We start from the raw sequence: 25,689 nt of genomic DNA, 5'->3' as shown, positions 1-25,689 counted from the left end.
AACATAATTGCTATGGGAGTGACCAATTATTTTCTGCTTAAATTTGAGGACAGCTCCACAGAAGGGAATCCACACCTGGTATTATAAATGTCAAAAGTTCATGGGCAGGGGGTTATGGCAACTAGACAAAGAAACCTACTGCTCCTGTTTTTTTAAAGGATACATTGTCAAATTACCTTCTAAATCTTTGTAATTTTACACACAGGTTACTACTGCTATTAGACTTGCAGAAAGCATCAGTTAAGAGACAAACTCACAACTGGCCAAAGTGCAGAGAATAAGCAGCTCCTGAAGGAAACATCATCATCACTGGCTCCAAGGCTTGGTTAGGGAACACTGAAGGATGGGAAGAAGTGCTAAGAGATGCTGTCGTCTAGAAACAGCAAGGCTGTAGCACCCAGAACTTGCAAACCACAGTGGTTACATGCATGAAGCTTGCACTGATGGAGGAAGGGCCCATGGGACCTCATAAGGCCCCACCCCTCTTTAGGGAGCTATAGAAGTAAAATGGTTGCTAAAAAACGAAAAGTCAAATTCCTCAGTAGGATAGCCACTGGGAAACTGTCCTTGTTCAAGTAAATTACCCACTATCCATGTTCATGAAAGCAATCCTAATTCAATGCAGAGTGTGTGAAGAAGTATCTAAGAAACGGTCCAGTGGTTAACAGCAAGGGAATAATGGGTAGTTATTGTAAGTTCATGTAAAGCCTGAGGTGTAACAAAAGGAAAAAACACTTTTACATACAACATGCACTAATAAAAATAAACCTAAAATAATTTTAGTGGCAAATAAGATGTTAATAAATAAAAGTTTGAAATACTGCACAAACCACACAACAAAACTACCCATTTTTTATATAAATCAGATCAAAACATTCTACTCACTCTGAGGCACAAAATTTAGACTTTCACATTCTAAATTGTGGAATTTCTGTACATTTTGCAAACCTAGTCATACTGAAACAACAGGTTATTTGCATACCTGTCAAAAGACCTGAACTGCACTGGTGGGTCACCAGACAGATCTCCAAGAGCACCAAGGCAGGCTGGGGGCAGAAGGGCCGGATCCACCGTGACTCCATCTGCCGGCATATTAACCAAGCTTCGGAGAATGTCCTTCACATTGACATTTTTTGAAACTGGAACTGATGGTGTCACCTTCCTATCCAACTCGTTTCCTCCATCAGTTTTTGTTTCCTGAGATTTATTGACTTCCAAAGAAAGAGTGCACAGCACTTCACTGATGGCATCTGGACCCGCGCTGACACCCGGAGGCATTGCTGGAGAAGCTGTAGATGGATTGCTTCCTAAGCCAGAAGCTGTTTCCTCACCGAGGCCAGAGTCTCTCCTTCGAGTAGATGAGGCGCCCTCCTCTGATTCCTCCACTGATGATAGAGGTAAGTGGCTAAATTCTGCTGGTGTGTTTTCTGCATCTTACCCAGGAACAGAAGAGTAAATTAAGAAATCAAGAACTAATCTTTTAAATGTATATTCAAGTCCCAGTAGCCATCCAAGATCTTATGAAATATTTGTCATGTTCTCTCAAAATCAAAAACTATTAAAATAAACTATAAAATGATAGAATGTACCTTATATCCAAATAGATGCTAAAATGAGTAAATAATAAATGCCTGCAGCAGCCTTCAGAAATGATTTGCAACATATGCACAGATTATAACACAAAGTTGAATATCGACAGTTCATTAAGCAAAATCTTCTACATCACACAGTTTCCACTGCTGAAAAAATGGTCAAGCCCTCCAATATGCAGAGTAAATAAGTGGGGCTGGTGATCCAGTTCAACAAGGAGCAGCTCATCCCTGCGAAGACAGGGTCTCCTGTATCCCAGGACTGTGAGGAATTCAAGGCCGACCTTAAACTTCTGATCTCATTCTCTCCACCTCTTAAATACAGAGATTACAGACATGTACGACCATGACCAGTTGGTGAGGGAATGGGGAATCAAACTCAGGGCTTAGTGCATGCTAGGCAAGCACTCTACCAGCTGAGATAATCCCAGTAATCCCATTTTGCTGTTTAACTTCACTCTGTCCAATCAAACCTCCAATCATTCTACCAAACATGCTCTTTGCAAGTTCACCCAAATTTAAAGATCATCTTGTGAAATTTAAAGATCAGTTCTCATCCCTAACAGCACTTGACAGCAAAGCAACTGCTGAATGTTCTCTGCAATTTGATAATCCTTTTTTCCATGACGCATGGTTTTTTTTTCTTCTATTACTTCACCAATAGTTTCTCGTTAATACCTGCAGCTTCTTTTTCCCTGATTTATTAGGTTCAAGGAACTCAGGGGTCAATCCTTGGTCCCTTCAGTCCATGGTTCTCTCATCGACTCTATCCACAAGTATTTCTCCTGAGTTATTCCACCCACTTTCCACATTAAAAATACCCTCACAATCTCATCCCATACACAAAGGGAATGTGTGTCTATGTGTGCATGTGTGTGCGTGTGTGTGTGATTTTGTTATTTCTCTGCCTTCCCTACATCTTGTATGTCAAAAGATATCTAAAGTCAACAGGTTGAAAACTGAAATATTTCACCCTTGATATACTACAGTATATCGTATAATAATTATTGAATACCTTTTCTTTATAAAGTACCCAAATTAATGTTCAAAAGCACTGTTTTTATGTCATCCAAATATATCTAGAATCTGACTGCCTCTTGTTATCTGTGAGGTTAAAATCATAAACCATCAAGTTATCACATCAATTGCTGCATTGTCCTCCTAAGTGGTAGTGGAAGGCAATTACTGTAATGATCCTACTAACTCATGCCTGGTGGTATTCAAGAAATCCTTCAATCTTAGCTAGGTCAATAAAATAATTAACCAACAGAATAGAATCAGAGTAACAGCCAGTTCCCAGGCTGAGTTTTAATAAGGCCTGCCAGACTTGACTCTACCAGACTCCAAACCAGCTCAGTTTAGAAATTTAACTGACTTCTACACTAAGGAGGGAGACTACAGAGAAGCAGAAAAGCCTTCCAAACTAATGGGGGGAAAAAAAACAAAGAATTAAATTAACATAAGACTCAAGACCCTTCCTCCAAATGACACAAGCTAAGGTGCTTCTCTCAGCCAACCCTAGCCTAGAGCCCCCTTAGCTGAGTCACCAGATAGCAGAAAAGCCATCCTAAGACTTTAAGTCCCAGGAAACATCTAGAGCAGGGTGAGCATTCCCAACATGCCATATTCAAATGACACCCACAGAGTCATGAAATGTTAAGATAGTTGTAGTTTTAAACCACTCGTTTCAATGTTCTAGGTCACATGGCAGCACAGAACCAAACACTAGTTCTTTCTTTCCCTCTAAGGGGTGTCCTCAAAACAGAATCCAAATGGTATTTAATATTTTACTTATTACGGCTGTATATGTGTTTATAACGTACATATGATATATATTTATATATTTGAACACTAACACACACACGCCATGGTGCACAGGCGTCAGTTCTCGCCTTCCACTCTGATTTCAGGTCATTAAGTTGCCTGGCAAATGTTTTTATCAGCTGAACCTGGCCTCGGAGTCTTATTTTAAAAATACATATCAGTTATAACTCTGTACTCAACATTCCAATAATGGCTCATTTCACTTAAAGAAAAATACATAAACCATCTCTCCTGTCATGTGTGATATTTTATTTATTATCACTTTTCTGTCCTCTAAAATACCATAAAATTTACCTATTAAAAAATATCTTGTCTTTTACTGCCAGAGATAAGCTTCATGGCAGTAGAGTCTTTTTCTTCCCATAGGTACGAATCTACATGGATACAAGTACCTAATAGGTACTAAATGAAAACATACGAAAAAAAACCTCCTCTCAGTGCAGCTAGTTCTATAACTATCAGAGCTGTTTACCTAACTATATTTCTGTAACTGAAAGCTACTTTTGGAACTATAGTTATCCCTACTAATTGTTTAAAAAACTTCCTAGAACTCTGCTGTAAAAGACTGAATTACCCTTCACAGCAAATACTAAATTAAAAACAATGGACTCTTTACTTATAAAGGATAACACTTTCTCATCTTTTATTAGATGGTTCACTTACAGAACAAAGCTCATCTCATCTCCCAACTGTAAATAATTATACAATATTTAAATATTGGTCAAGATTTACCAATAGGTAAATAATTGGTAAATAACTTACATATTATAAGTTTTATGATATGCAAGCCATTGGTAATCACAAGATACTTTGCTATTAGTAAATATAAACTATGGTCTCACTTGACACACAGTGGGCTTAAGTTCCAGAATCAGTGACTTAACCAGATAAAGTTCTGTTTGAACTTGGGTATCAGGGATAAAATGTAGGAACTTACCAGGAGGGGAAGCATTCCCATTTTCACTACTGGTTTCCTTAAGAGACTGACTGTGCTTTTCATCTTGTGGCTCTAAAATGTCTCTGTATTTTGAGACCATCAGAACAGAAATAAAGTACACAACAGCCAAAGCTAAGAATTGAGCTTGTTTGCTATCCTCCTGAGAAATAAACAAAAGTAATTGTTCATGCCGTTATTAACATTTTAATCTTATTTCATACAACATTTAAACATACATGATGTTCACAAATTCTTCAACGTGCATAGAAAATAATGTATCATTTGTATAACAATTTATTACTAAATATAATAATTCTAAAATACATTTGAGCAAAGTTCACGAATATGCTTGGCAGTGCCTTTAAAAAAATGTCTATACTTTCAAACACAGAAAAAGAAAACCTGATTCAACTTTAAAAAATGAGTGCTCAATCTTAAGAGACATAGTAAACCACACTTTATATGGTTACTCAAATAGCAATCACCACAATATAAAGGTAACTGATAATTTTTATTTCTCATCAAAAAAAATCCAATTATATAAATTTAACATCCCAGCAATTGTTGGGATTAATGAGTTCTGGCCTTCAGTTGCTTTCCCTCCTAGAACCTTCTAATTACTAGATGTATTCTAGTTACTAGAAGCTGTGCCTAGTTAGAGGATCAGAGGATCACCTGTTGACCATTGACTGCAGGGTATTTAAGCCTACATGGTGTTAATAAAGACGGGCTTTCTGAACCAGCGTTTTTGGACCTGCGTGTGTCGATCTGTCTCTCGTGTGTCTTCTCAACCTCCAGCGCCTTGCCCGAAGCTCGGGAACTGGGGTCTAGCGCTTAGAGCACAGACCGGGGCCGCAGTGCGCCGGCAATTAGAGGTCCCCACCGAGATATCGGGAAAGGGAACGCTGAGAGACTGCCCTTGGAAGCCCCTCCAAGAGAGGTAAGCAGACAGCGTCATTCCTGGCCAACAGAGACATAATGAGGAGAAAAGATGGGAGGTGTCTTTTCTTGGTTCAGAAGAGTCGGACGACAGGGAGGAGTTTGATGATTTAGAGCTAGAGGAGGATAGTGAGGAGGATTCATCGGAAGAAGAAGAGGGGTTTATACGTAAGGAATTTAAAAATCTCTTTAAAAAGCTGAGAAAACGTTGAGTAAAAAAAGACTCACATCAACTCCCTCGGCCCCACGGGTTTATAATGATGAAGGTTGGTGGTCTTATTTGAGTAGGGGCTCTGACACTGAACAAAACAAGGGAGTTTGTTTCCGTCCTGTACACATGGTTGCACCGGTGATGGAGGTGCCAGACACCAACAACCCAGGGCAAATAACTCACCAACATTTTGCAAAAAAATTTAAAGAAACGAAACAATTAAAGGAAGCTGTAGCTGTATATGGGGCTCAAGCACCCTTCATGTTGGCCATGGTAGAATCTTTCTCTGCTATAAATTTAACACCAAGTGATTGGCAGCAATTATGTTGTGATGTCTTATCTGGGGGAGATTATCTCCTATGGCGAGGGGAATATCAGGAAAATTGTAAGTAAAAGGCCCAATTAAATGCTCTAGCGGGTCAAGCTCAACGTAATTTAGATTATGTTTACTGGGGCTAGGATTTATGCTGACTTGCAGCAACAAATTCTTTAGGATCCAGGAGTATTCACCCAAATAGCTACAGCTACCACTAAAGCGTGGAAGGCCCTGCCTAACAAAGCAACTGGAGATCAATTATCAAATGTTCTACAAGGACCATCTGAACCATTTCAAGATTACGTAGATAGACTGTTACAAGTAGCAGGTAGATTTGTTTGGAGATGAGACAACAGCCATGCCTATAATAAAGCAACTTGTATTTGAAAATTCCAATAGATATTGTAAGGAAACATTACGCCCTCACAAAATAGAGTTTAAATGAATATATCAGGATATGCAGAGATAAAGATGGGAATTTCATTCAAGGCCAGGTTATAGCAGCAGCTATTCAACCTCGGAAAAACATAAGAGGACTGGGAGAGAGGGCCGGAGGCCGTAATTGTTTTAACTGCGGAACTCCTGGTCATTTTCGAAAGGAATGCCCACAGCTGATAATGAAGGGAAGGAGGAAACCTGGCATGTGCCCTAAATGCAGAAGGGGAGCACATTGGGCTAAAGACTGTTTCTCTAAAACTAAGATATAGATGGGAAACCTCTGCCACGTACCATTAATTAACAGCAGGGAAACTGGCAGAGGGCCCTACTCCAGGGCCCCAAAACCTCAGTGTATGGAGCAATGACTGCGGGACCGCAGGAATGGTACCCTGGCAGTGGCCGTGTCCAGTTCCTTCTGCAGAGAAATCCTTTCGCATTGCAGACCTTGTCAGAGCCACACCAGGGAGCTCAGGATTGGACCTCTGTGCTTCTGCCAGAGCAGTCTTAACTCCACAAATGGAGTATATGGGCCCCTACCTCCCAGTAACATGGGACTTATATTAGGCAGAAGCAGTACCCTTTTAAAGGGGATCCAAATACATCCTGGGATAGTAGATGCAGACTGTCAAGAGGAGATTAAAGTTATAACATCTGTCCAATAGGAGGTGGTGTTAATTCCTCAAGGTGAGCGGATAGCACAATTAGTGTTGATTCCCAACAAGGTTACCAATATTAAACGAGCCTGTGGCAATCAAGGGTTTGGAGCCCCTGGAACGGCTGCTTTTGGGTTGCACAGTTAAATTAACGGCCCCAACTTAGAATAACTATAGAGGGAAAAGGCTTTGATGGTATTTTAGATTCCGGGGCAGATGTATCAGTCTCGTCTTTAAAATATTGGCCAAAGGCATGGCCCTTGGAAGAAGGTACTTACGGCTGCAGAGAATAGGTCAAACAACTCCTCAAAAAAGTTCAAAAATATTGAAATGGCATGATGAAGAAGGACATGAGGGTTTTTTCCAGCCATATGTTCTTCCAGGCCTACCTGTCAATCTATGGGGACGTGATCTCTTAGCAGAGATGGGGTCACTCTTTAACAACACAACCTACAAAGGTGTCCCCCCGGAAAGCCACCTCGGTGATGAAGGCTACGGATGGCTAGCCTGTTGGCTAGGGTGAGAGGAGCTGTTTGTGTTTTCCCTCCAGGAACGGAAAAGCCCATTTGGGTCAGAGCAATATGTCCGGGCTGTGGAAAATGATGAGAAAGGCTCCTGTGATGAGCGTGAGAATGACACCTCTGTCGTTCTCTTGATGAGCCTCCTGGTGAGTCCCAATCAAGCGGAAAGCACTGTGTGGAACCTGGTAAGGAACCCCCTTGTATTGATCAGTGAGCCAAACTAGTTCTTTGATTTCATCTTTCTATTCCTCAAACAATACTGCTGGAACTGCTTTAAGCAATATGGCGATAGAACTGGCTTCTATTAATCAAACCTTTTCCTTTGTGAATGCTTTGTTTTGTTACATTTTTTTGGGCTATGAATATTACTTTAAAGGAATCCTATACAAATGAGTGTAGTTCCTATCTTTCTTTTTTGGAATATTTCTCCGAGAGCCTAGGCACTATTAAATCCCATGTTTGTTTTAGTTTTCTTTCTTTTTTCTTTTCATTTTTGTAGTATGGAATAGCACCTTTGGGGGAAAAGATATTCTTAGTTGTTCTTGCAGAAACTGTGGCCTGAGCGGCTACTGGGATGACCACTCCAGGGCTGCCTTGTTGGTTCGGGTACCAGCCATCATACCACTGCCAATTACTAAAAGGACTAAGCAGACTGAGAGGAACCTGTATCGAGAGAAACGAGATTCTGGAGAGAGAGCTGCAGTGGTTGTTGTCATCGCAGTGTCTCCTGCTGCAGCCATGGTTGCAGGACTGGCAATAGCACAAACATCGTTGGTGTCGGTCACCGTGGATAAACTGGCGAGACAAGTAAATGATGCTCTCCAGACTCAGAATGCCCTGAGCGTCCACATTAAATTTGGACTTTCGAATTTAAATCAACAGACTGCCCTATTGTAGGAGCAGGTGGACTTATGGCTAGTACAACAAATGTCTTGTTCATTATTCCATTTGTATAACATCTGTTGATATTGCTAATGCCTCTTATGTAGTGAAACAACTTAATGGTTACTTGAATAACTGTTGAAATATTACAATTAGCACACCAGATTGTAACAGTTTAGCCAAAGGGCTGGTTGAATACCATAGCGCAAATGGGAGGCTGGGTCCAGTGGTGACTGGGGACCCTACTGCTGGCAATTAATGCCTGTTGCCATGGGCATTCATTTCTGAATTCTGTGTAAGATCAGACAACCCATGAGAATGCAGGATATGGTCACTTAGCAAGTCCTTCTGAGCCTGTTGGCCAGGAAGGTTTGGTTGCTAATACTGCACCAACAATGAAGACTCCTCCGTAGACGGACAACTTCTACAGAAGAGGGCCCGCCTAAGACAGGGAAGGAGCCTCCCAAAGACAGGTAAGGGTTTACTCTTCTGAGATGACCTAAAACAAGAGGGTCTTCTGTTTTATAAAAAAAAAAAAAAAACAATTAGGGGGCTGGAGAGATGGCTCAGAGGTTAAGAGCATTGCCTGCTCTTCCAAAGGTCCTGAGTTCAATTCCCAGCAACCACATGGTGGCTCACAACCATCTGTAATGGGGTCTGGTGCCCTCTTCTGGCCTGCAGACATACACACAGACAGAATATTGTATACATAATGAATACATAAATATTTTTTTAAAAGTCAGTGGTCAACAGGTGATCCTCTGATCCTCTAACTAGGCACAGCTTCTAGTAACTTAGAAGGTTCTAGGAGGGAAAAGCAACTGAATGCCAGGACTCATTAATCCCAACAAGCAGTGTTGCAGTATGATACCCAGAATATCCAGAACAAACATCCAGGAGTAAGAAGTAAAGGTGTCACATAGAGAAACGGGTGGAAAATGAATCTTCAGAGTATTTTACACACAAGCAGAATACAAAGCATTCTCCTCAAAGAAAAGGACAAACTAACCTGAGGCACAGAGACAGCCATCATAGCTCTACAGACGGCTGCATGTGACTATCAATGACCTCTCTGTCCAGTCAAAAAGATGCTACACACACACACATCCCTTCTGCTGACATCTCAGAAAGGCTTAGCTTAATAATTTTAATTTTAAAAATTAGTGTCGCCGGGCAGTGGTGGCGCACGCCTTTAATCCCAGCACTCGGGAGGCAGAGGCAGGCGGATCTCTGTGAGTTCGAGACCAGCCTGGTCTACAAGAGCTAGTTCCAGGACAGGCTCCAAAACCACAGAGAAATCCTGTCTCGAAAAAACCAAAATAAATAAATAAATAAATAAATAAAAATAAAAATTAGTGTCTGTCAAATCCTAAAATTAAATGAATCTCAAGAAGTTGGTACTTGGTTAGCTTCTATGTCTAAACATATATGCCAGCATATTGGTATTCACCCTAGGCCTTTAGCTTTGTTCCCTAAAACACAGATGGGAATTTAAGGGACAATTATATTAAACAATCATTATTATCAACCGTTCTCATAAAATAAAAATAAATAAGCAAGACTATAATAACTATTGTCAAAAGTATTAGATATAACTTCAGGGGAAAAAATCAGATATCAATCTCTCCCTTAACAGGTCTACTTGAAACAATTCTTAGACACATTTCTACTACGATAAAATCTATGATACCTTGTAAATCTGCACGTATAAGTTTCTCAGTCTTGGTAGAAAAGATAAATTACATTTTTTTTTATTAAACACCCCTTTCCTGCCATGTGTTATAACTGATACCAATATGATCATTAGGCAAATCATTTATGAGGTGGTCTTAGCCAATTATCGACTACTTATGCCTAACTAATTCCTTATTCATCACATTAAATTCCTCACTTCCTCCACCTCTTTCTAGTAACCATGGATTTAAGCAGAAAACAACCTATCCCTGCCATCTTCCTAATGGGGCTATAAATGAGATACTACATACACAGCACCGTCCTGTACTATTCAGTCAGTGCTCAAAACCTCCTGAGCAGTGACAATACTCCAAATTCTTTTTTTTTTCCAGAAAATTGGCAATATTCTACTTAATAAACAAGGTAGAGAACTCAGGAGTGTTTGCCATGACATAGTTATTTAAATTGACAGAACCGGAGAGATGATTAGCAGCGAACAGCACTGGCTGCTCTTCTAGAGGACTCAGGTTCAATTCCCAGGACCCATGTAGCAGCTCCCAACCATCTGCAATTCCAGTTCGGGGGCATGCCCTCTTCTGGTTTCCAAATTCTATACTTGAATCAAGACCTAGTCAAGAACACAAGAGGGCACTAAAATACCAGAAAAAGAGTAAGGAAAAGAAAACTGCAGCTCTGAAAAGTTCATAAGAAACATAAAATATCCAATATGAAATAGATCATAACAAGTAATTACTAAAGATAATAGTCCCTATAGTGAGATTACAAATGACTTTATTTTAAGACTTATATTTTATAAAACTTTAAAAACATAACATCAAAATCTAACAATTATTTTTTTAAAAAAGTTAAAAAGACAGGAAAACAAGTAACTATAGTCACAGCTCTAAAATGCCACAATAGGAGACACATTTCTTTAAGCATCCTTTATTACATTATAAAAATCCTTTGAGGGGCCAGGTGGTGGTGGCCCATGCCTTTAATCCCAGCACTCAGGAGGCAGAGATGGGAAGATATCTGTGAGTTTGAGGCCAGCCTGGTCTACAGAGCGAGTTCCAGGACAGGCTCCAAAGCTATAGAAAAATCCTATCTCAAAAAATGGAAAAAAAAACTTGATGGAAAAAAATTAATAATCAGTAAAATAATACAATGTTAGGAGAAAGCACATGTCATTACAATAAGTGCAAGGATTCTGGAGGCAAGACAAGTGGGTATCAATTCTGACTACCATTTACTAAAAACATCACTTGACCAGGTTACTTTCGATCTCCATACATCAAATTCTTCACCTGTAAAATGGAGTTATGAAAGTACACAATTATTTGAAGTTTTGGAACTTGCTGAGCACATGAGAACAGGCAATGGGTTGTTCTTTCACTCTGATAAACTAGTTGTTTATTTAGATAATCCCTAGTGCCACTGTATGCTTCTAAAAAACATTGCCAAGAATTCTGTTTTCTAGGCCTGCCTGTTGAAACCCTCTGTATTACCTCTCAGGGCATCTACTTTAAGGACTTCAGGCCCAAGAGGAAGCACATACTAGCTAAGAGAACTCTTGAAGGAAATATTTGAACTTACGATGTCTCTGAAAACAACCGCTCGAAGCCGATTAATATCCATGTCTTGCAGGAGCCTGTCAAGATCTCTTACTGGAGATAAACCGCCAGTTACAATGTCCACTGGGCTCTATTTGAAATAAAACAGTAATAACAATACATATATACATTAAACCGATTTAAAGAACACAGTAAAGTGTCAGAAAACCATGCCATATTATGTTTTCTTGTGGGAGTTGGTTATGGCAAGAGACGTCACATGGGGAAAATTGACATAACAAGGAAAAGTATTAGAAAAACAGACAAGAGTAAGTATACAAAATGTATTTAAACATAAATATGTCATACTGACAAAAGATAATGACTATTTAAGACTATATCAGATTTATTTAGCTTGATGTTGAAATGAGCAAACTGTTAGCATCTTAATTGTGGAATACAGATATGCTTTTGTGAAATGAATGAGTCCACATCTTACTTTTGCTGCAGATTTCCCCATGGGCATCAGGCCATGCACTGTCTTCAAGCCTTGTGCTGCATCTCCTCGAGCTCTCAGCTGCAAGTGCTGCTGACACTCCAGGCAATTCCTTACAGCCACTGCACACACTAGATTGTATTTTAAGACAAAGATTGGGAAAGAGAAGAAAGTTATATTTAAGGTTACAGCAAAGATATAAATCACCTACACAGTACGATTCCCATTACACTTTATTCAAAACAGATTACCTTCAACAAATTCCTAAAATGTCCCTAGAGTCTCACCTAATGTTTATTTTCTGATTTTATTCTCTGCTACAGTTAGGAGCTGGGAAAACAGCTCAGGTAGCAGAGCGCTTATCCAACATTGCTGAGACTTTAGGTTTAATCCCTAGTCTCAGCATAAAACAAGGTTTAGTGATATATTCCTGTATTCCAACACTTGAGAGGAGGAGGCAGCAAGATCGCTAGTTCAAATGTCATCTTCAACTACACAGCAAGTTCAAAACCAACTTTCATAGAATCTTATTTCAAAAAAATGTCCTGCAGTAGCCTCAAAAACAATTTAGGGAGTTCTGCTGAAAGGGAATCTCTTGTGCTACAAAGGGCTGAACCCCGAGCCTCAGAATGAGAGTCAGCTAATCTAACACTGTGTACAGCAAACCCAGCTCAGAAATCCTAATAAGTTTAAAGACAGAGCAGGCCTATGCAGATAAATCTACATTCAGATTTCAACTGCACCAATTATGGCTTTAAATTTGAGATAAATTTCCTAATTTTTTGATCTACAATTCTCTCGTGGACAAAAGAATAAAATGGTTGTCATTAAAATATCAAACTCAACACTAATGACAGAAGTTAAAAAATGATATATTTATTATGACTTTATGAAGACAGTCATTTATAAAAACAGCAGAAGTCATAGTTCCTAAGGATTTGCTCCCGTTTCTTAGGTCCTCTCTCTCTACTATATTGTCTCCATAAGCAAGTCAATTAACCAAATCTCAGTACTTACTCCTAGATACAGGAAACCTTATGTAAAGGAGAGAGGTTTACTTTACCTAGCAAAGCCTTCAGACTCAGCAGTCAAACAGTCATTCTGAGGACATTTGTGTTCACTTAAGGAAGAAGTGTTCCCAGAAAACTGAGATTTAATGATTTTTGTTAACTAATTTAATAAACTATCCAAGCTTATTTGAATAAAAGTGTACTTGAGTTATGACCACGTAGACCATGCCTACTGAAGTGTGTTTGGAAGAGAAAGGGATCAGCATCTCATGGTACTTGGAAGGCCAACTTGGGCCTCACCCAAGATAAATATGCATGCTAAGAAGATCTGATGATGACGTATAAAATCTGCAGGGCACTACTTCAGAAAAGAGAAGCTAACAGAGAGGGTGACTGTTAATCAGAATCACCTCAGCAACATGTTGATTATGTCCAACCCATCACAAACTCACTAACTACCTCAACGTGCTCCAAAACGCAGGCGTGTGGCAACATGGCAAGCATACACATTCTCCTCAAAATAAGAGAAGTTTTACTTATCCAGTGTGGATGACTGAGAATGTTAAATATAATTGTTAACTAATGGCTTTTAAGAGCTTACCAAGTCGGAGACACTGCCGTAGAATTCCTCCAGACGACATATTTTTTTCAGCTTCAATTTCAGTGAATCCAAGAGAACTTGCAAATACAAGCACATCCACGAGGCTAATTAGCCTCTGCAAAAATGTCACTGAGGTTTCTACTGAAAGACCTTGAGTAGGCTCAATATTCTCCAGTTCGTGCTGCAAAGTAGAAAGTCTGGTAATTATGTCTACTACTAATTATGTCTATTGGCTTCCGCAAATTTCTACCTTTTTTCAAGGTCAGGCTTTCTGGAAATCTAGAACAATAGACTGATTTGCTCTTTTGATGTAAAAAGAAAAAAACAATGAGAATACTTCCAAAGGATTCTTCATGAGCTCACTCATGCCTAATAAAGTAACATTCTTCATAGATTTTTCATTCCTGCAACACATGCTAAGATTTTTTTCAGGTAAATATGAAGGTGTGTATTTTATTACAGCAGTTATGATGTACAGCAACCACTGCATTAAACTTGAATCATAAGATGCATTCATACTATCACACCACTGGTATGTAGGAGGTAAGTCCTTACTGTGGCCGATGTAGCAGCTGAGAGCAATGGCAGTATACCCCCACAAGCCATGACCATGTTGTCCATCACTTGAGAGATGAGATGAATTGTGTTGTGTACAAAGATGACATTATCGCTGCTATTCACGAAGTCCATAACTGTCTTTGTTGAATGGCTGTCCAAAGATAAATTATGTTTACTGATGAAGCTAAAGAAAGGAAACCAAAGTATGCCTGCTGAAGGCGAGGCAGAAAAGAAGATGCTTTTAAATCTGGGGGTGCACACTTCCTCAGAACAAGTAAAGTAAGTACTCCCCGCCAGCAGTTACTGTCTATGTCCAACACATAGCTGTGCTAAAGCACAGACACTATTCATCATATATCTGAGTTAAAGGATTGAATGAAACCATACTTATTGAGAAGTCAAAGCAAAAATTAAGAGGCAAATGATACTACATGTGCTATTAAAAATTAATTTTTACTACTACTTTCTTATATAATGGTATAAAATTCTTTTAAATATGGTAAGAGTCACATACAAACAAAAATCAACAAACTGGGTTGTTTAAAAATTGCAAATTGCACAATGGAAAATACATAGATTTCTAATGATAAATATAAAAGCAATGTCGTACATGAATTTCAACTAGATTTTGGCATTTACAATAATAAGTCTTCTTGGAACACCTACCTTCTAGTTAATTCTAGTATGGAAAAAAAAATTATATAAAACGTTAAGTAATTTTTAATAAGGGAAATCTTGAATTTTTATGGTCTTGAGTTCAAATTGGGTTTCCATGCATAGAACGGAAAATAAAAGTTAATGTGATAAAATACCAACATAGAATAATTTGCTTTTTCAATCAAATGTATGGAGTAATGTAAAATGTTTACATAAATTTCTTTGAAAAGAGAAACTAAGATTTATATATGTCATCTCTAGTGAACACTTGAACAAACCTTCTCCACATCTGTATATCTGTTTCTATGGAAAATAAGAGATCAGTGAGCAAACGCTGATGCATCTGAGACCACTTGAACTCAGGAATGCGAAACATGGTAGACCTGGTGTCCCTCCTTTGCTGGTCAATAGCATCTGGAGCTGTTCCTTGCCCTGGCTCTTCCTGTTGCCTTGATACCTAATAGAGAAAAGTTTAAGAAGTTATAAAGTAGGTTTAACTTCAAAAAGAAAAACATTAGCAAAGAAAGACTATCAACAAGTAGTCTTACCATACAGTTAAAGCAAAGCCAACAACAACACTAATACCACAATTCAACAAAAATTAGCATGGAGCCATGTTATTGTAGACATTGTCACTGTGTAGCATTTCACAAAGTAATCAAGCAGTTTTTAATTTTGAATATTAGCAAAGACAACAGTATTTATTATCCAGACAGTAAATAGATTATTCTTTGTTAGTTAAAATAAGAATTAACAAAAGTCAACATAATAAACAGCAGATAAAACAACAACAACCAAAAAAAAAAGGGAGGAAATGAGGAACAAAGGTTAAGAAAAAGAGGTGGGAAGAAAAGCAATAATAATTACGTGTAGCACATGTCACTGTGAAATACTGATTAAAAAGAAAGCTGTGCATCTCAATCACACAGACTCCCCTCATAGTACCAACAGACCCTTAAATTTGAAACCACACTCATGCACTGGAAAATACACACTCCCAGATTTAACTGGAAAAGCAATGTGCTAGAATTGATTTAGCTGAAGAAGAAAAAGCAAGTATTTCCTATAGCTGCTTTATAAACTAAACTTATGCCAATTCTAAAGTTTGAAGGTGGTAATGATTGGTGATGCTGTGTTAAAATAATAACAAAAATTGCCACTTAATGAACTCACGTTCGCCTTGAGAATATAATCAGTAGGAGAGTATTTACACAGCATACAGCATACATAAAACCCTGGGTTCAATCCTCAGCACCACAAAATTGAATGAATGAGAAAATAGTCATAAATTCAGACTAATTGCCAAATATTATATAACCGTTTGACATATACACTTACATAATTGTTAGTAATATTATACTAACCAAATAAAAGTATCCAGGCTTACTGTTTTTAACAGTGCAAATTCATGACAAAGAGACAATGCAGGTACACACAGTGAACACAAACAAATACGCAGGCAAAATACGCATACATTTTTTTAAATTTTTTTATACACAGTTCTATAATTACCTCAAGCCCATGTCGTTGCGGCTGGGTTGCTTCCATGCTTGTACTTGCCTTCAGTTCAAACCTCTCAGTATCTGAAGCAACACTGGAAACATCGAGCTTAGCAATCTTTTGCTCGGAAGTAACAGGAGCCTCGGAGCCATTATCAACACAATCACTAACTGATTCAGTTTCTCCAGCAGGGTTGGTTGCTTTTATCCCTTCATCCAGCACCTCATCAATGTCTGACTGCACAGTTGTTGGGGAAACAGGAGCTTCTGGTGAGGTAGCTAACGGCCCTGGTGTGGCCATAGTTATGAACGTAGAATCCTTAGAATCTCCAGTTTCACTATCATTTTGAATCTTAGTAGCAGGCGCTTCCTCTTGAACTTCACAGTCCTTTTCACATGTGGCTGCAGGGACAGCTACAGACACACTATTACTCTGGAGCTCTGTGGGCAGACCGGCTTCCTCGCTAGGGCTGCCTTCTACCTTCAGCTCCACATAATCATCATCTTCTTCTTCCTCTACTCCAGATTTTTCCAGTAATTCTGGCAACTCTGCAGCATCTTGTTCTGAGGGAGAACTTATGGAAGCACTTATTTCACTGATGATCACAGTATCTTTGCCAGGTAGTTCAAAAGAATTAGAGACAAGAGTCATAGATTCTACTGCCTCAGAAGAAGCTTCTAAATCGCATGCATCCTCTGTCTCATTTGTTGCTATTTCTTCTAAATTGGCTTGATTCAGTAACTCTTGGCTTCCTTGCTCCATCTTCTTTTGGTCGTTAGACGTATCGGGTGTCTGCAGTTCAATGTTGGATGCAGAATCCACTGAACTTGCCTTTCCAATACTTGAGTTCTCATCACTATTTCTAGTAAAATGAGGAGAGTTGGGAGAATCCTTCAGATCTGAGTGTTGGGGCCCAATTGAAACATCACCATCCCTGGTAACATCAGTAACTTCTGGAACCAGACTTGAAGAACATGGCCCTAATCCTTCATCACCTTTTCCCTGCTGCTCCCTAAATATATTGGCAAGATTTTCTTTGTGTATTTCAAAAGTAACCTATAAAAAATATATATAATCAGTTAAGAGATGTATTTTTAATGAGCACCATTTATAGAACATAAAATTAAAATTCAACAATTTCATAAATGTATAACTAATGATAAAACTTATGCTACTTATAACTCCTCGTTTTGATAAAATAATTTGAATGATAACAGGTGGCATACCGTGAAATTACAAGAACATAATTACTCATAAAACTTACTCATAAAAGACATATGGGAAAAGAATTCATAATTCCTCTAGCCTCTCTATATATTATGCCAAGATCTAAGTATAGGCCCACTGGAAAGAGCATTACACACTGGATAATATACAGCTTTAATAACATGAAAACCCATTTCTTTATCATTTATCCTCAGAAGAAAATTTTTAAATAAATTAATTATCTTTGATATTATGGCAACTCTAAATACAGCTATAAGACCCAAAATCTTATTTATACTTAGCTAATGGATACAAGTTATTTTCATAATGGAGAAAAAAGTCAAATGTTCCCACAAAGGTTAACCATTATTTTCAAAGTTTGAACTGGTTACAAATGGTGTCTCCTTCATTTGGTTCTCTCTCTTTCTGTGCAATACAAAAGCAGGAGCTTTATAAGACAGAACACAAGACCAAAAATTTTGAAATCCCAAGTACATAATATATGTATATGTAAATGTAAATATATATAATATATTCATCCTACTGTCATGTTGGATTGGGGACTGAGTTATTAAGGGGAAAAAAATACTACAAGTTAGATAGCATTTACTTTCAGGATTTGAAATGCTTTTAAAATTTTAAATTCAGTTGGTTTACTAATTTACCTTTAATTTATTCCAACATTCTAAAAGCTAAGTGATAATTGAATAATTACCACCGTCGTTATCTTTTTATGCTGTTTTCTAAAGGTATTTGTGACTTAAAACTGATAATTCACAATTAATTACCAGATATTGTTCTAAATTACCCAGCTAAAAGACTACTCATTAATCTTCACAATCATTTGATTGCTAATCTATAGCTGTGTGTAATGTTTGGAAAGCACTTCTTTAAACTCCCAGTTAAAGGTACTGATGTGCTATTAACGACAAGACTTTTTACCACTTCCTACAACTTAGTTGGCACTCAAATTTACTAACTAGGAGATAAAGGAGAAATTAACTAGGACACTCTTATTTTATTTCATATATTAAGAATGCTTAACACATAAAAGTTTACACCTTTTAAAAATTGGTAGGCACATCTAGCAACTAGATTTGCTTTAAAACAGTGTATCTTTTGACTGTGGTAATTTGTACAACGTTTGTTGAAAGCGATAACTTGGTTTCTAGTTCTTAGGTTAACAATGTTTTCCACAACAGATAAATAAGACATATGTTTTCAAGGCAACTGAATCACTTTCTATGAGAAATCAATGTACATCAGTCAAAAGATTACTACCACAAACAAGATCGTTTAGAGACTGACAAAACAGCATTCAACATTCATACATGGAAGAAGTAAAATAGTAAAATAAAATTACAAATATTGATTTGTCATACACAAAGCACTTATTCAAATGTATATTCAATAATTTTTCTACTATTAAAGTTTTCTAGTGAGAAATCAAATTTGAGGCATATGCTATCTCAGGGAAACTATTTAAGTGAATATATTATGAAAATAACATTACAAGCTTAAAAACAAAGGGAAACTACCCCATAAGAAAAACAAGTGATATAGGCCATAAACACTGTACATTCATTCCTTCATACAATAAACCAAAAGTGATTCAGAAATAGGAAAGTTCACATGGCTCAAATACAAATAGTATATGGTATAAAAATGTCTTTTTACCACAGTCTACCTAAAATGCAAAAATTCTACCAACAATCAGGTAATTAACCAACTATTAACTTCTCATGTGTTATGCCTGAGTATTGTTTTTCATATACGCACAGGTATGAATTGCCCTATAAAAACTGTTATATTAAAAAAATCCTATATTAAAAAATATTGGAATAACCAATATTTCAAATTTTTTCACCTAATTATTTATGGTCAATTAGATCAAAATAATATTATTTTAAAGTCTTCTTATAATAAGTTGGTACAGAATATTTTATAAATCTAAAGTAATTTTTACACATTCTTCCATGAGATGTCTGAGTGTGCCCCTTGGGCATAATTGTATTGTCTCTCTCTGTAATTTTTAATTGGGAATACTAAGACATAACTGTGTTCTCTCTCTGTAATTTCTAATTGGGAATACTGATCTCGAATTTTAAGCAGGTCTTCAATCTGCTACTGGTCTTTTGACTCTGAGTTTTAGAAGAACTGTGTTTGATTATTTGGTTTTTGGGGGGTTTTTTTGTTTTGTTTGGGGAGGGTTGGTAACAAAGATGTATTTATTTGCTTGCAGTTGACAGAGTTCAGAATGCTCTATCAAAAAATACAGTACTTTAAGCATCTAATGTATTTTAAGCTGAGGAACTGAAAAATGTTGGGAAGACCTCTGAACTAAAGTTCCCATGTCTTAAGAAACAAGTCATGAAACTAAGACATGCCCCCAAAGACGCCCTCCCTGTAATGGGAGGAAAAGAATAACCTTATTTCTACAAAGAGTGGATACTGGAAGGAATTTAAACTTCTGACAATTTGCTAATTTACTTGTAGCTCATGCCTCCTCATCTTATGTCTTTCCACAATGTTTCCTCTTTGTCTAACACAGCACAAAAATAGCAAATTTAATGGCTTCACTGATTATTCACATCCTTATAAAGGGCTTAAAATTTATTTTAAATGAATTGATAGACTTATTTACTTTTGTCAGTCTAATTGCCAATGGCCTGGCCATTAAGATAAAATGCATAGGCAGGAAAGCTTTTTCTCCCCTACAAGAGTTTTCTCAAATTTGCTAATGAGGGAGGGGAACTTGATCGGGGCAGGGGGAGGGAAATGGGAGGTGGTGGCAGGAAGGAGGCAGAAATCTTTAATAAATAAATAAATTTAAAAAAAAAAAGAGTTTTCTCACAAATCTGCAGTTCTTACTCTAAAGTTCACCATAATTATTACTAAGCAACCATAATAAATGTAAAATAAACTTCCTCCTTTCATAAAATGATTTAAGCAACATTTCCTTACCAATATGACATGAGTACATAAAGAGAAACCCTTAAGAACATTAGTATCTGTATTAAATATGGTAATACCTGGGAATATTCTAGAATTTACTTAAAACAAAATAAAAACTTGTTACCCAAATTTTCAGAGTGTCCTTATTCCTAAGTAGTAACCGTTCACCAATCAATAATATTCTTTTCAAGGCACTCAATTAAGCTCATTTTCAAATGTGATTCCTTGTGCATGTTTAAGTTCTTAAGCAAAAGCTAACATATTGATGCCTCATCACAATACCAGAAGCATTTGGTATCACTGACAAATACTTAATAGCAATTCTACGATTTTCATTACATAAAGATAAGACAACTCATGACAAAATAATACAGGAACCAGATTGTGATAGTACAAATTCATAATCCCAGCACTTGTGAGACAGAGGCAGGAGACTCTGGAGTTCAAAGTCGGTCTTACCATTTGAGTAGTCATATGGAAACCTACTACAGTAGAAGCTTCTTAAAACACATATATTAAAAAAAATCTAAACGGAATCACCAAATAATGGAGGAGACAAAGGCCCAACTAGGCTTCTCTTTCCACCAAATGCAATCTTCAGTGCCAAGAATGTGTTATATCTAATTGAATTGTTGGCAAAATGGACCCGCATGGAAACACCCAAACAACTCAGGCTATTGCCAAGGCTACTTACTAGTTGTCCTTCACAAACTGATAGTACAGCCCTATTACTGAAGACAATACCTACAAAACTCATTCAGCATGGAGAAGTAAAACTGATGGCTACCTAGAATCTCCTAATATTCATGGAACTGGAAGTACTCTGCATACTACCAGAAGAGAAGGGTAACCACCAACCCAGTACAGACCCAGCAATCTACAGTGGTAACCTGCTGCGCAATATGTTGGTGTAGTGGCACAAAGCTGTGGGAGTAACCAACCACTATTTGATTGGATTTATGGCCCACTCCATAAGATGGAACCCATGCCGGACACTGCTAGGTGGCCAAGAATTTGAGAGTAGATAGGCCATGAACCTGGAGAAAACCAAACACCACTGTTCTGCCAAAGGAACATAGCAATATAATGACTTCTAATGGCATTCCGCACACCCATAGATCAGGTCTCACTTTGCCATCACAGAAAAGTTTCCTCCTGTAGTAGAGATGTTAATTAATATACAGGCCCACAACTGAAAAAAAAAAAGTGCTGAGAATAAGAGATACTGAAACACTCAGTCCTAAATGGGATGTCTTCATTAAACCTCTCCTGTCAGTACCGGATGTTCTGTGTTGTTGGGTGTCAAATGTTGGGTGTTCTGTGTTGTATGGGTCATCAAAGAAAGGGGTTACTCCAAGATGAATTTTAGGCCTGTGTGGCAGCAGGAATGCCCAACTTCTGATAGACTGACCCTCGCACAGCTGTTCAAAGGCATATTTATTGATTGTTAGACAAAGTTGTTTTTTGGATAAACAAGTTCCTCATACCAAAGTCCCTGATCTAATCTGTTTTTCTGAAGGAAAGCGTCACACCCCCGCCACTTTAGTCTTCGGTGCACTGTTTGCAGTACCCAATAATCCAAGAGCTCCAGGTGTGCCAGAAGTGTCTTGTGACTAAAGTCATGCAAAGGTTGTAAAGCTGTTTCAGAAAAACAACTGTATAAATCACAGAGGACAATCAAATTCCACCAAAATCCCTTCATGGTTAAAGTACTTCCAGAAAGCAACTACCCTAGATACAGTGATTCTGCTAGATTCCTACAATACCTCGGGAGAACTATACAAAGAGGAAGTGGAAAGATTGTAAGAGCCAGGATGGACAGAGGACACTAAGGAAACAAGACCCTCTAAACACAGCAGGACAGACACACAATATGAACTCACAGAGACACTGGCAGCATGCACAGGCCTGCATGGGTCTGCACCAGAGAGGTTCACAGTGCTGAGAAGAAAAATGGACATGAGACCTCATCCCTAACCCAGAAGTTATCTCTAATTGACAACCGCTCTCAAAGAAAAATATCAGTTTTCTTCAATGGAGACTTCCTATGTGTCTGAACCACACTTAAGAGCAGGCCTTGTGCCCAGCAGCAAATGGCATTTTTGAAGATATTTTGTCTCAAACTACGTTTGTTGGACCATTTTTTCCTTACAGGTCTTTTGTTTACATATTATGAATTCTCATTATGTATTTTTATGCTGTACTATTCTTGTGTTTTCTCTTTGTTTTGTTTTATTCTAGTTTGATTTGGTTTTTTTATTTGTCTTTCTGTTTTCTAAAGAGAGAAAGGTGTGGAGTTGGACATGTGGGGAGATGGGGAGGATCTGGGAACATATTATAGAAGGGGAGGGAAAACCATAATCATAATATATTTTTAATTATTTTTAATAAAAAAAAGAAAAAGAAAAAAAGGGAGACTGCCTAAGCTATACAGGGGAACCCTGTCACAAAAAACAGTGGCTAAGAAAGGATATAGCTCAGAGAGTGGGTTCTGCACAGTACTCACAAACCTGGCTTTTCCCCAATACTGCAGAAAGAGCAGCAGCCCAGAATAAATAATGTAATGATCTTCTCTACTTTAATAAGAAGTAATCATCATCAATTTTATTTTCTTTGTCCCTAATTTTGCAAAGATAAGATGCTTTTCTCATCCAACATATCCTGATTGCAATTGCCCTCCCTCAACTCCTCCCAGTACCTCCTCCCATCCGGATGGGTCTCTCATTAAAGAAGAGGCTTCTAAAAGAAAACAACAAAACAAAACATAAAAAAATAAAACATAAGCTCAAACAAAAACTATCATATTCAACTTGGGTAAGGCAAAACAACAGAAAGAAAAGAGCCCAAGAGAAGGCACAAGAATAGCCACACCCCTGTTCTCATCTGACCAATTCTATTTTCTTGAAAAAAAAATCTAAACACATGTTTACATGCAAATCCAGTATCTAAACTACTAAAAATTTTTAGGAAGCAGTTTCATGCAACTACTAAAACATTCTAAAATGCATGATAAATATTCTAAAATACAGAACTCTTTCTGGAAATTCTACAGAGATGTATCCCACAAAAAGATAAGAATGAGGGATGTGCACACATGAAAATGGCATCGTGGAGCAACAACAAGAAAGTTAATATTTATACAATACAGTACGGTATAAATTAATAATTCTGTTTTAGTGATCACTTCCAAAAGCTCTTCCAAATAAAATTCTGGAGAATTCTAGAAAACAAAGCAAATCTAAATAGAACCACTTCAAGGATAGGAAAGGTTCAATACATTTAGATGTTCCATAATGCCAAAGCCAAATTTACTTTTTTATGCTATAACACAGCACATATATCAAATACTATGTAACCATTAAAATGTCAAGAAGTTCTGCCACTAAATGAAAACAGAACATAAAAAAGCATAAATGCAACCAGAGTTTTGGAAGAAAATAATTACTTGTTGTTTGTATATTTACATATATGGATTAGTGGACCTGAGGATCCTACCTAAATACTAATATTAAGTCATATTCAGATATCAGTGGTTTTGTGTATATACAAATCTTTGTGTTACTGTCAAATTTTAAAAGAAACAGCAAAAGGTATTTTTATTTAAAAATTATTTAACACAAAGATATTTTATCAATCATGCATAAAATGCAAATGTGTGAAACATGAAAAATTTATACCGTTTGACATTGCTTTTTTATTTTTTTAAATACATTTTATTTATGTATGAGTATTTTTGTGTTCATGCACCACAGCACAAGTAGAAGTCGGTTCTCTCCTTCTAACTATGAGTTCAAGGATCAAACTCAGGCTTATCAGGTTGGGAAGCCAATATATACCTTTTATCCGCTAAGCCATCTCATTGGCTCTTGAAACTTCTTAATGGGTGACTTTTAATCTTATTATTCTACCATTTTGTCTATAACATGGCTGAAATGAACAATTAAACAATTTCCACACTGCTAACAGTAGGTAATACACTCTAATAATCTAAGGTCCTTAAGTATTTTATCCAGATTCATCCATTTGAGCACAATCTAATCCACACTTCATTTGTAATTCAAGTACTATTAATTTTTACTTGTCCATTATTTTGCATCTTTTGGCAACACAGATCTAGAGAAAATACACTGTCTAAAGATTGAAGCTCCATTTCTTTATATAAAAAAGAGTATTTTTAGGTCATTCTCACAATTAATAAATTGGAATAATTTAAAGTGTAATTAAATAAACATTACAGCATACCAAATGAAAACATTATTACTTAACTGTATTACAGTACACCCTTTTCTAAAGAGGGAAACTTATTAAAGATGAAAACATAGACAACAATGAAATTACACAGATTGCTGGGCACACATCTGAAACCCCCGGTTCACAGTAAGCAGCCCAGGGCAGTTGCTAGAAGCCTATTACTGCTTATAAAACCGGGTTCCACTATTGGTGGGACAGCACACAATGACAAACAGCTTCCCTGCGACAAAGGTGGCAGGAAATCTATCAAACTGAACAATAAAACTGCAATTGAGTTTCTTTGGCTTTTTATAGCTGCTGCATATATCCTGGTGTAACTGCAAAAGCAAAAGCTTTCCAATTCTGCAACTAAGTTCTTTACACACCGGTTCTTCATCAAGAACTACAATATAAATTCGTGATATGAAAACCACAAATCACTGCAAAACGCAAAAGGTAAGCTTCATTTTAAAACCACATGCAAGAACGTACTTAAAATGCTTTTAAATGGACACTTTCACAGACAGAAAATTTGGTTACAAGAACTTCAACAGAATCTTTAGCATACTACAAATTGTTCATCTCCTTAACTAAGTAATTCATACCTATCACTAGAAGCACAAGTTGCTCATTTTAAAAATCACTGTTAACATTTCAACAACAACCAAAAAAAGAATGAATGTAGTAGCATTTAAATAAGTTATTTTGTATAAATTTTATAAGAAAGAAATAACTTTTAACTTTTAATCAATGAAGAAAATCCCCACAAAGAAAATAAAAATATATGTATGGGAAATTAAAAGTTGAAATTACAAGAGCCAACTTGAAACAAGTTTTTCTTTGCCCTATCACTAGAAGCACAAGTTGCTCATTTTAAAAATCACTGTTAACATTTCAACAACAACCAAAAAAAGAATGAATGTAGTAGCATTTAAATAA

The 25,689-nt window shown here is 37.2% G+C and overlaps 1 protein-coding gene across 2 annotated transcripts in view; it reads right to left on the bottom strand.

Moving 5' to 3' along the window:
• Lrba (LPS responsive beige-like anchor protein) overlaps positions 1 to 25,689 on the bottom strand; it is a 488,275-nt gene that overhangs the window by 368,447 nt on the left and 94,139 nt on the right. For both annotated transcript variants that reach the window (XM_026787115.1, XM_026787152.1), the window contains 8 exons: positions 16,372 to 17,415; positions 15,138 to 15,316; positions 14,200 to 14,353; positions 13,645 to 13,825; positions 12,037 to 12,164; positions 11,581 to 11,688; positions 4,351 to 4,510; positions 983 to 1,433 (listed from right to left, as the gene is read on the bottom strand). In XM_026787115.1, the coding sequence (XP_026642916.1) occupies positions 983 to 1,433; positions 4,351 to 4,510; positions 11,581 to 11,688; positions 12,037 to 12,164; positions 13,645 to 13,825; positions 14,200 to 14,353; positions 15,138 to 15,316; positions 16,372 to 17,415 (2,405 nt within the window). The remainder of the gene's footprint in view (positions 1 to 982; positions 1,434 to 4,350; positions 4,511 to 11,580; positions 11,689 to 12,036; positions 12,165 to 13,644; positions 13,826 to 14,199; positions 14,354 to 15,137; positions 15,317 to 16,371; positions 17,416 to 25,689) is intronic.

This window comes from Microtus ochrogaster, chromosome 1 (genome assembly GCF_000317375.1).
Source record: "Microtus ochrogaster isolate Prairie Vole_2 chromosome 1, MicOch1.0, whole genome shotgun sequence".
Classification (NCBI taxonomy): Eukaryota; Metazoa; Chordata; class Mammalia; order Rodentia; family Cricetidae; genus Microtus; species Microtus ochrogaster.
The sequence above is the reverse complement of the archived record's forward strand: the minus strand, read 5'-3'. Positions and strand labels throughout refer to the sequence as shown.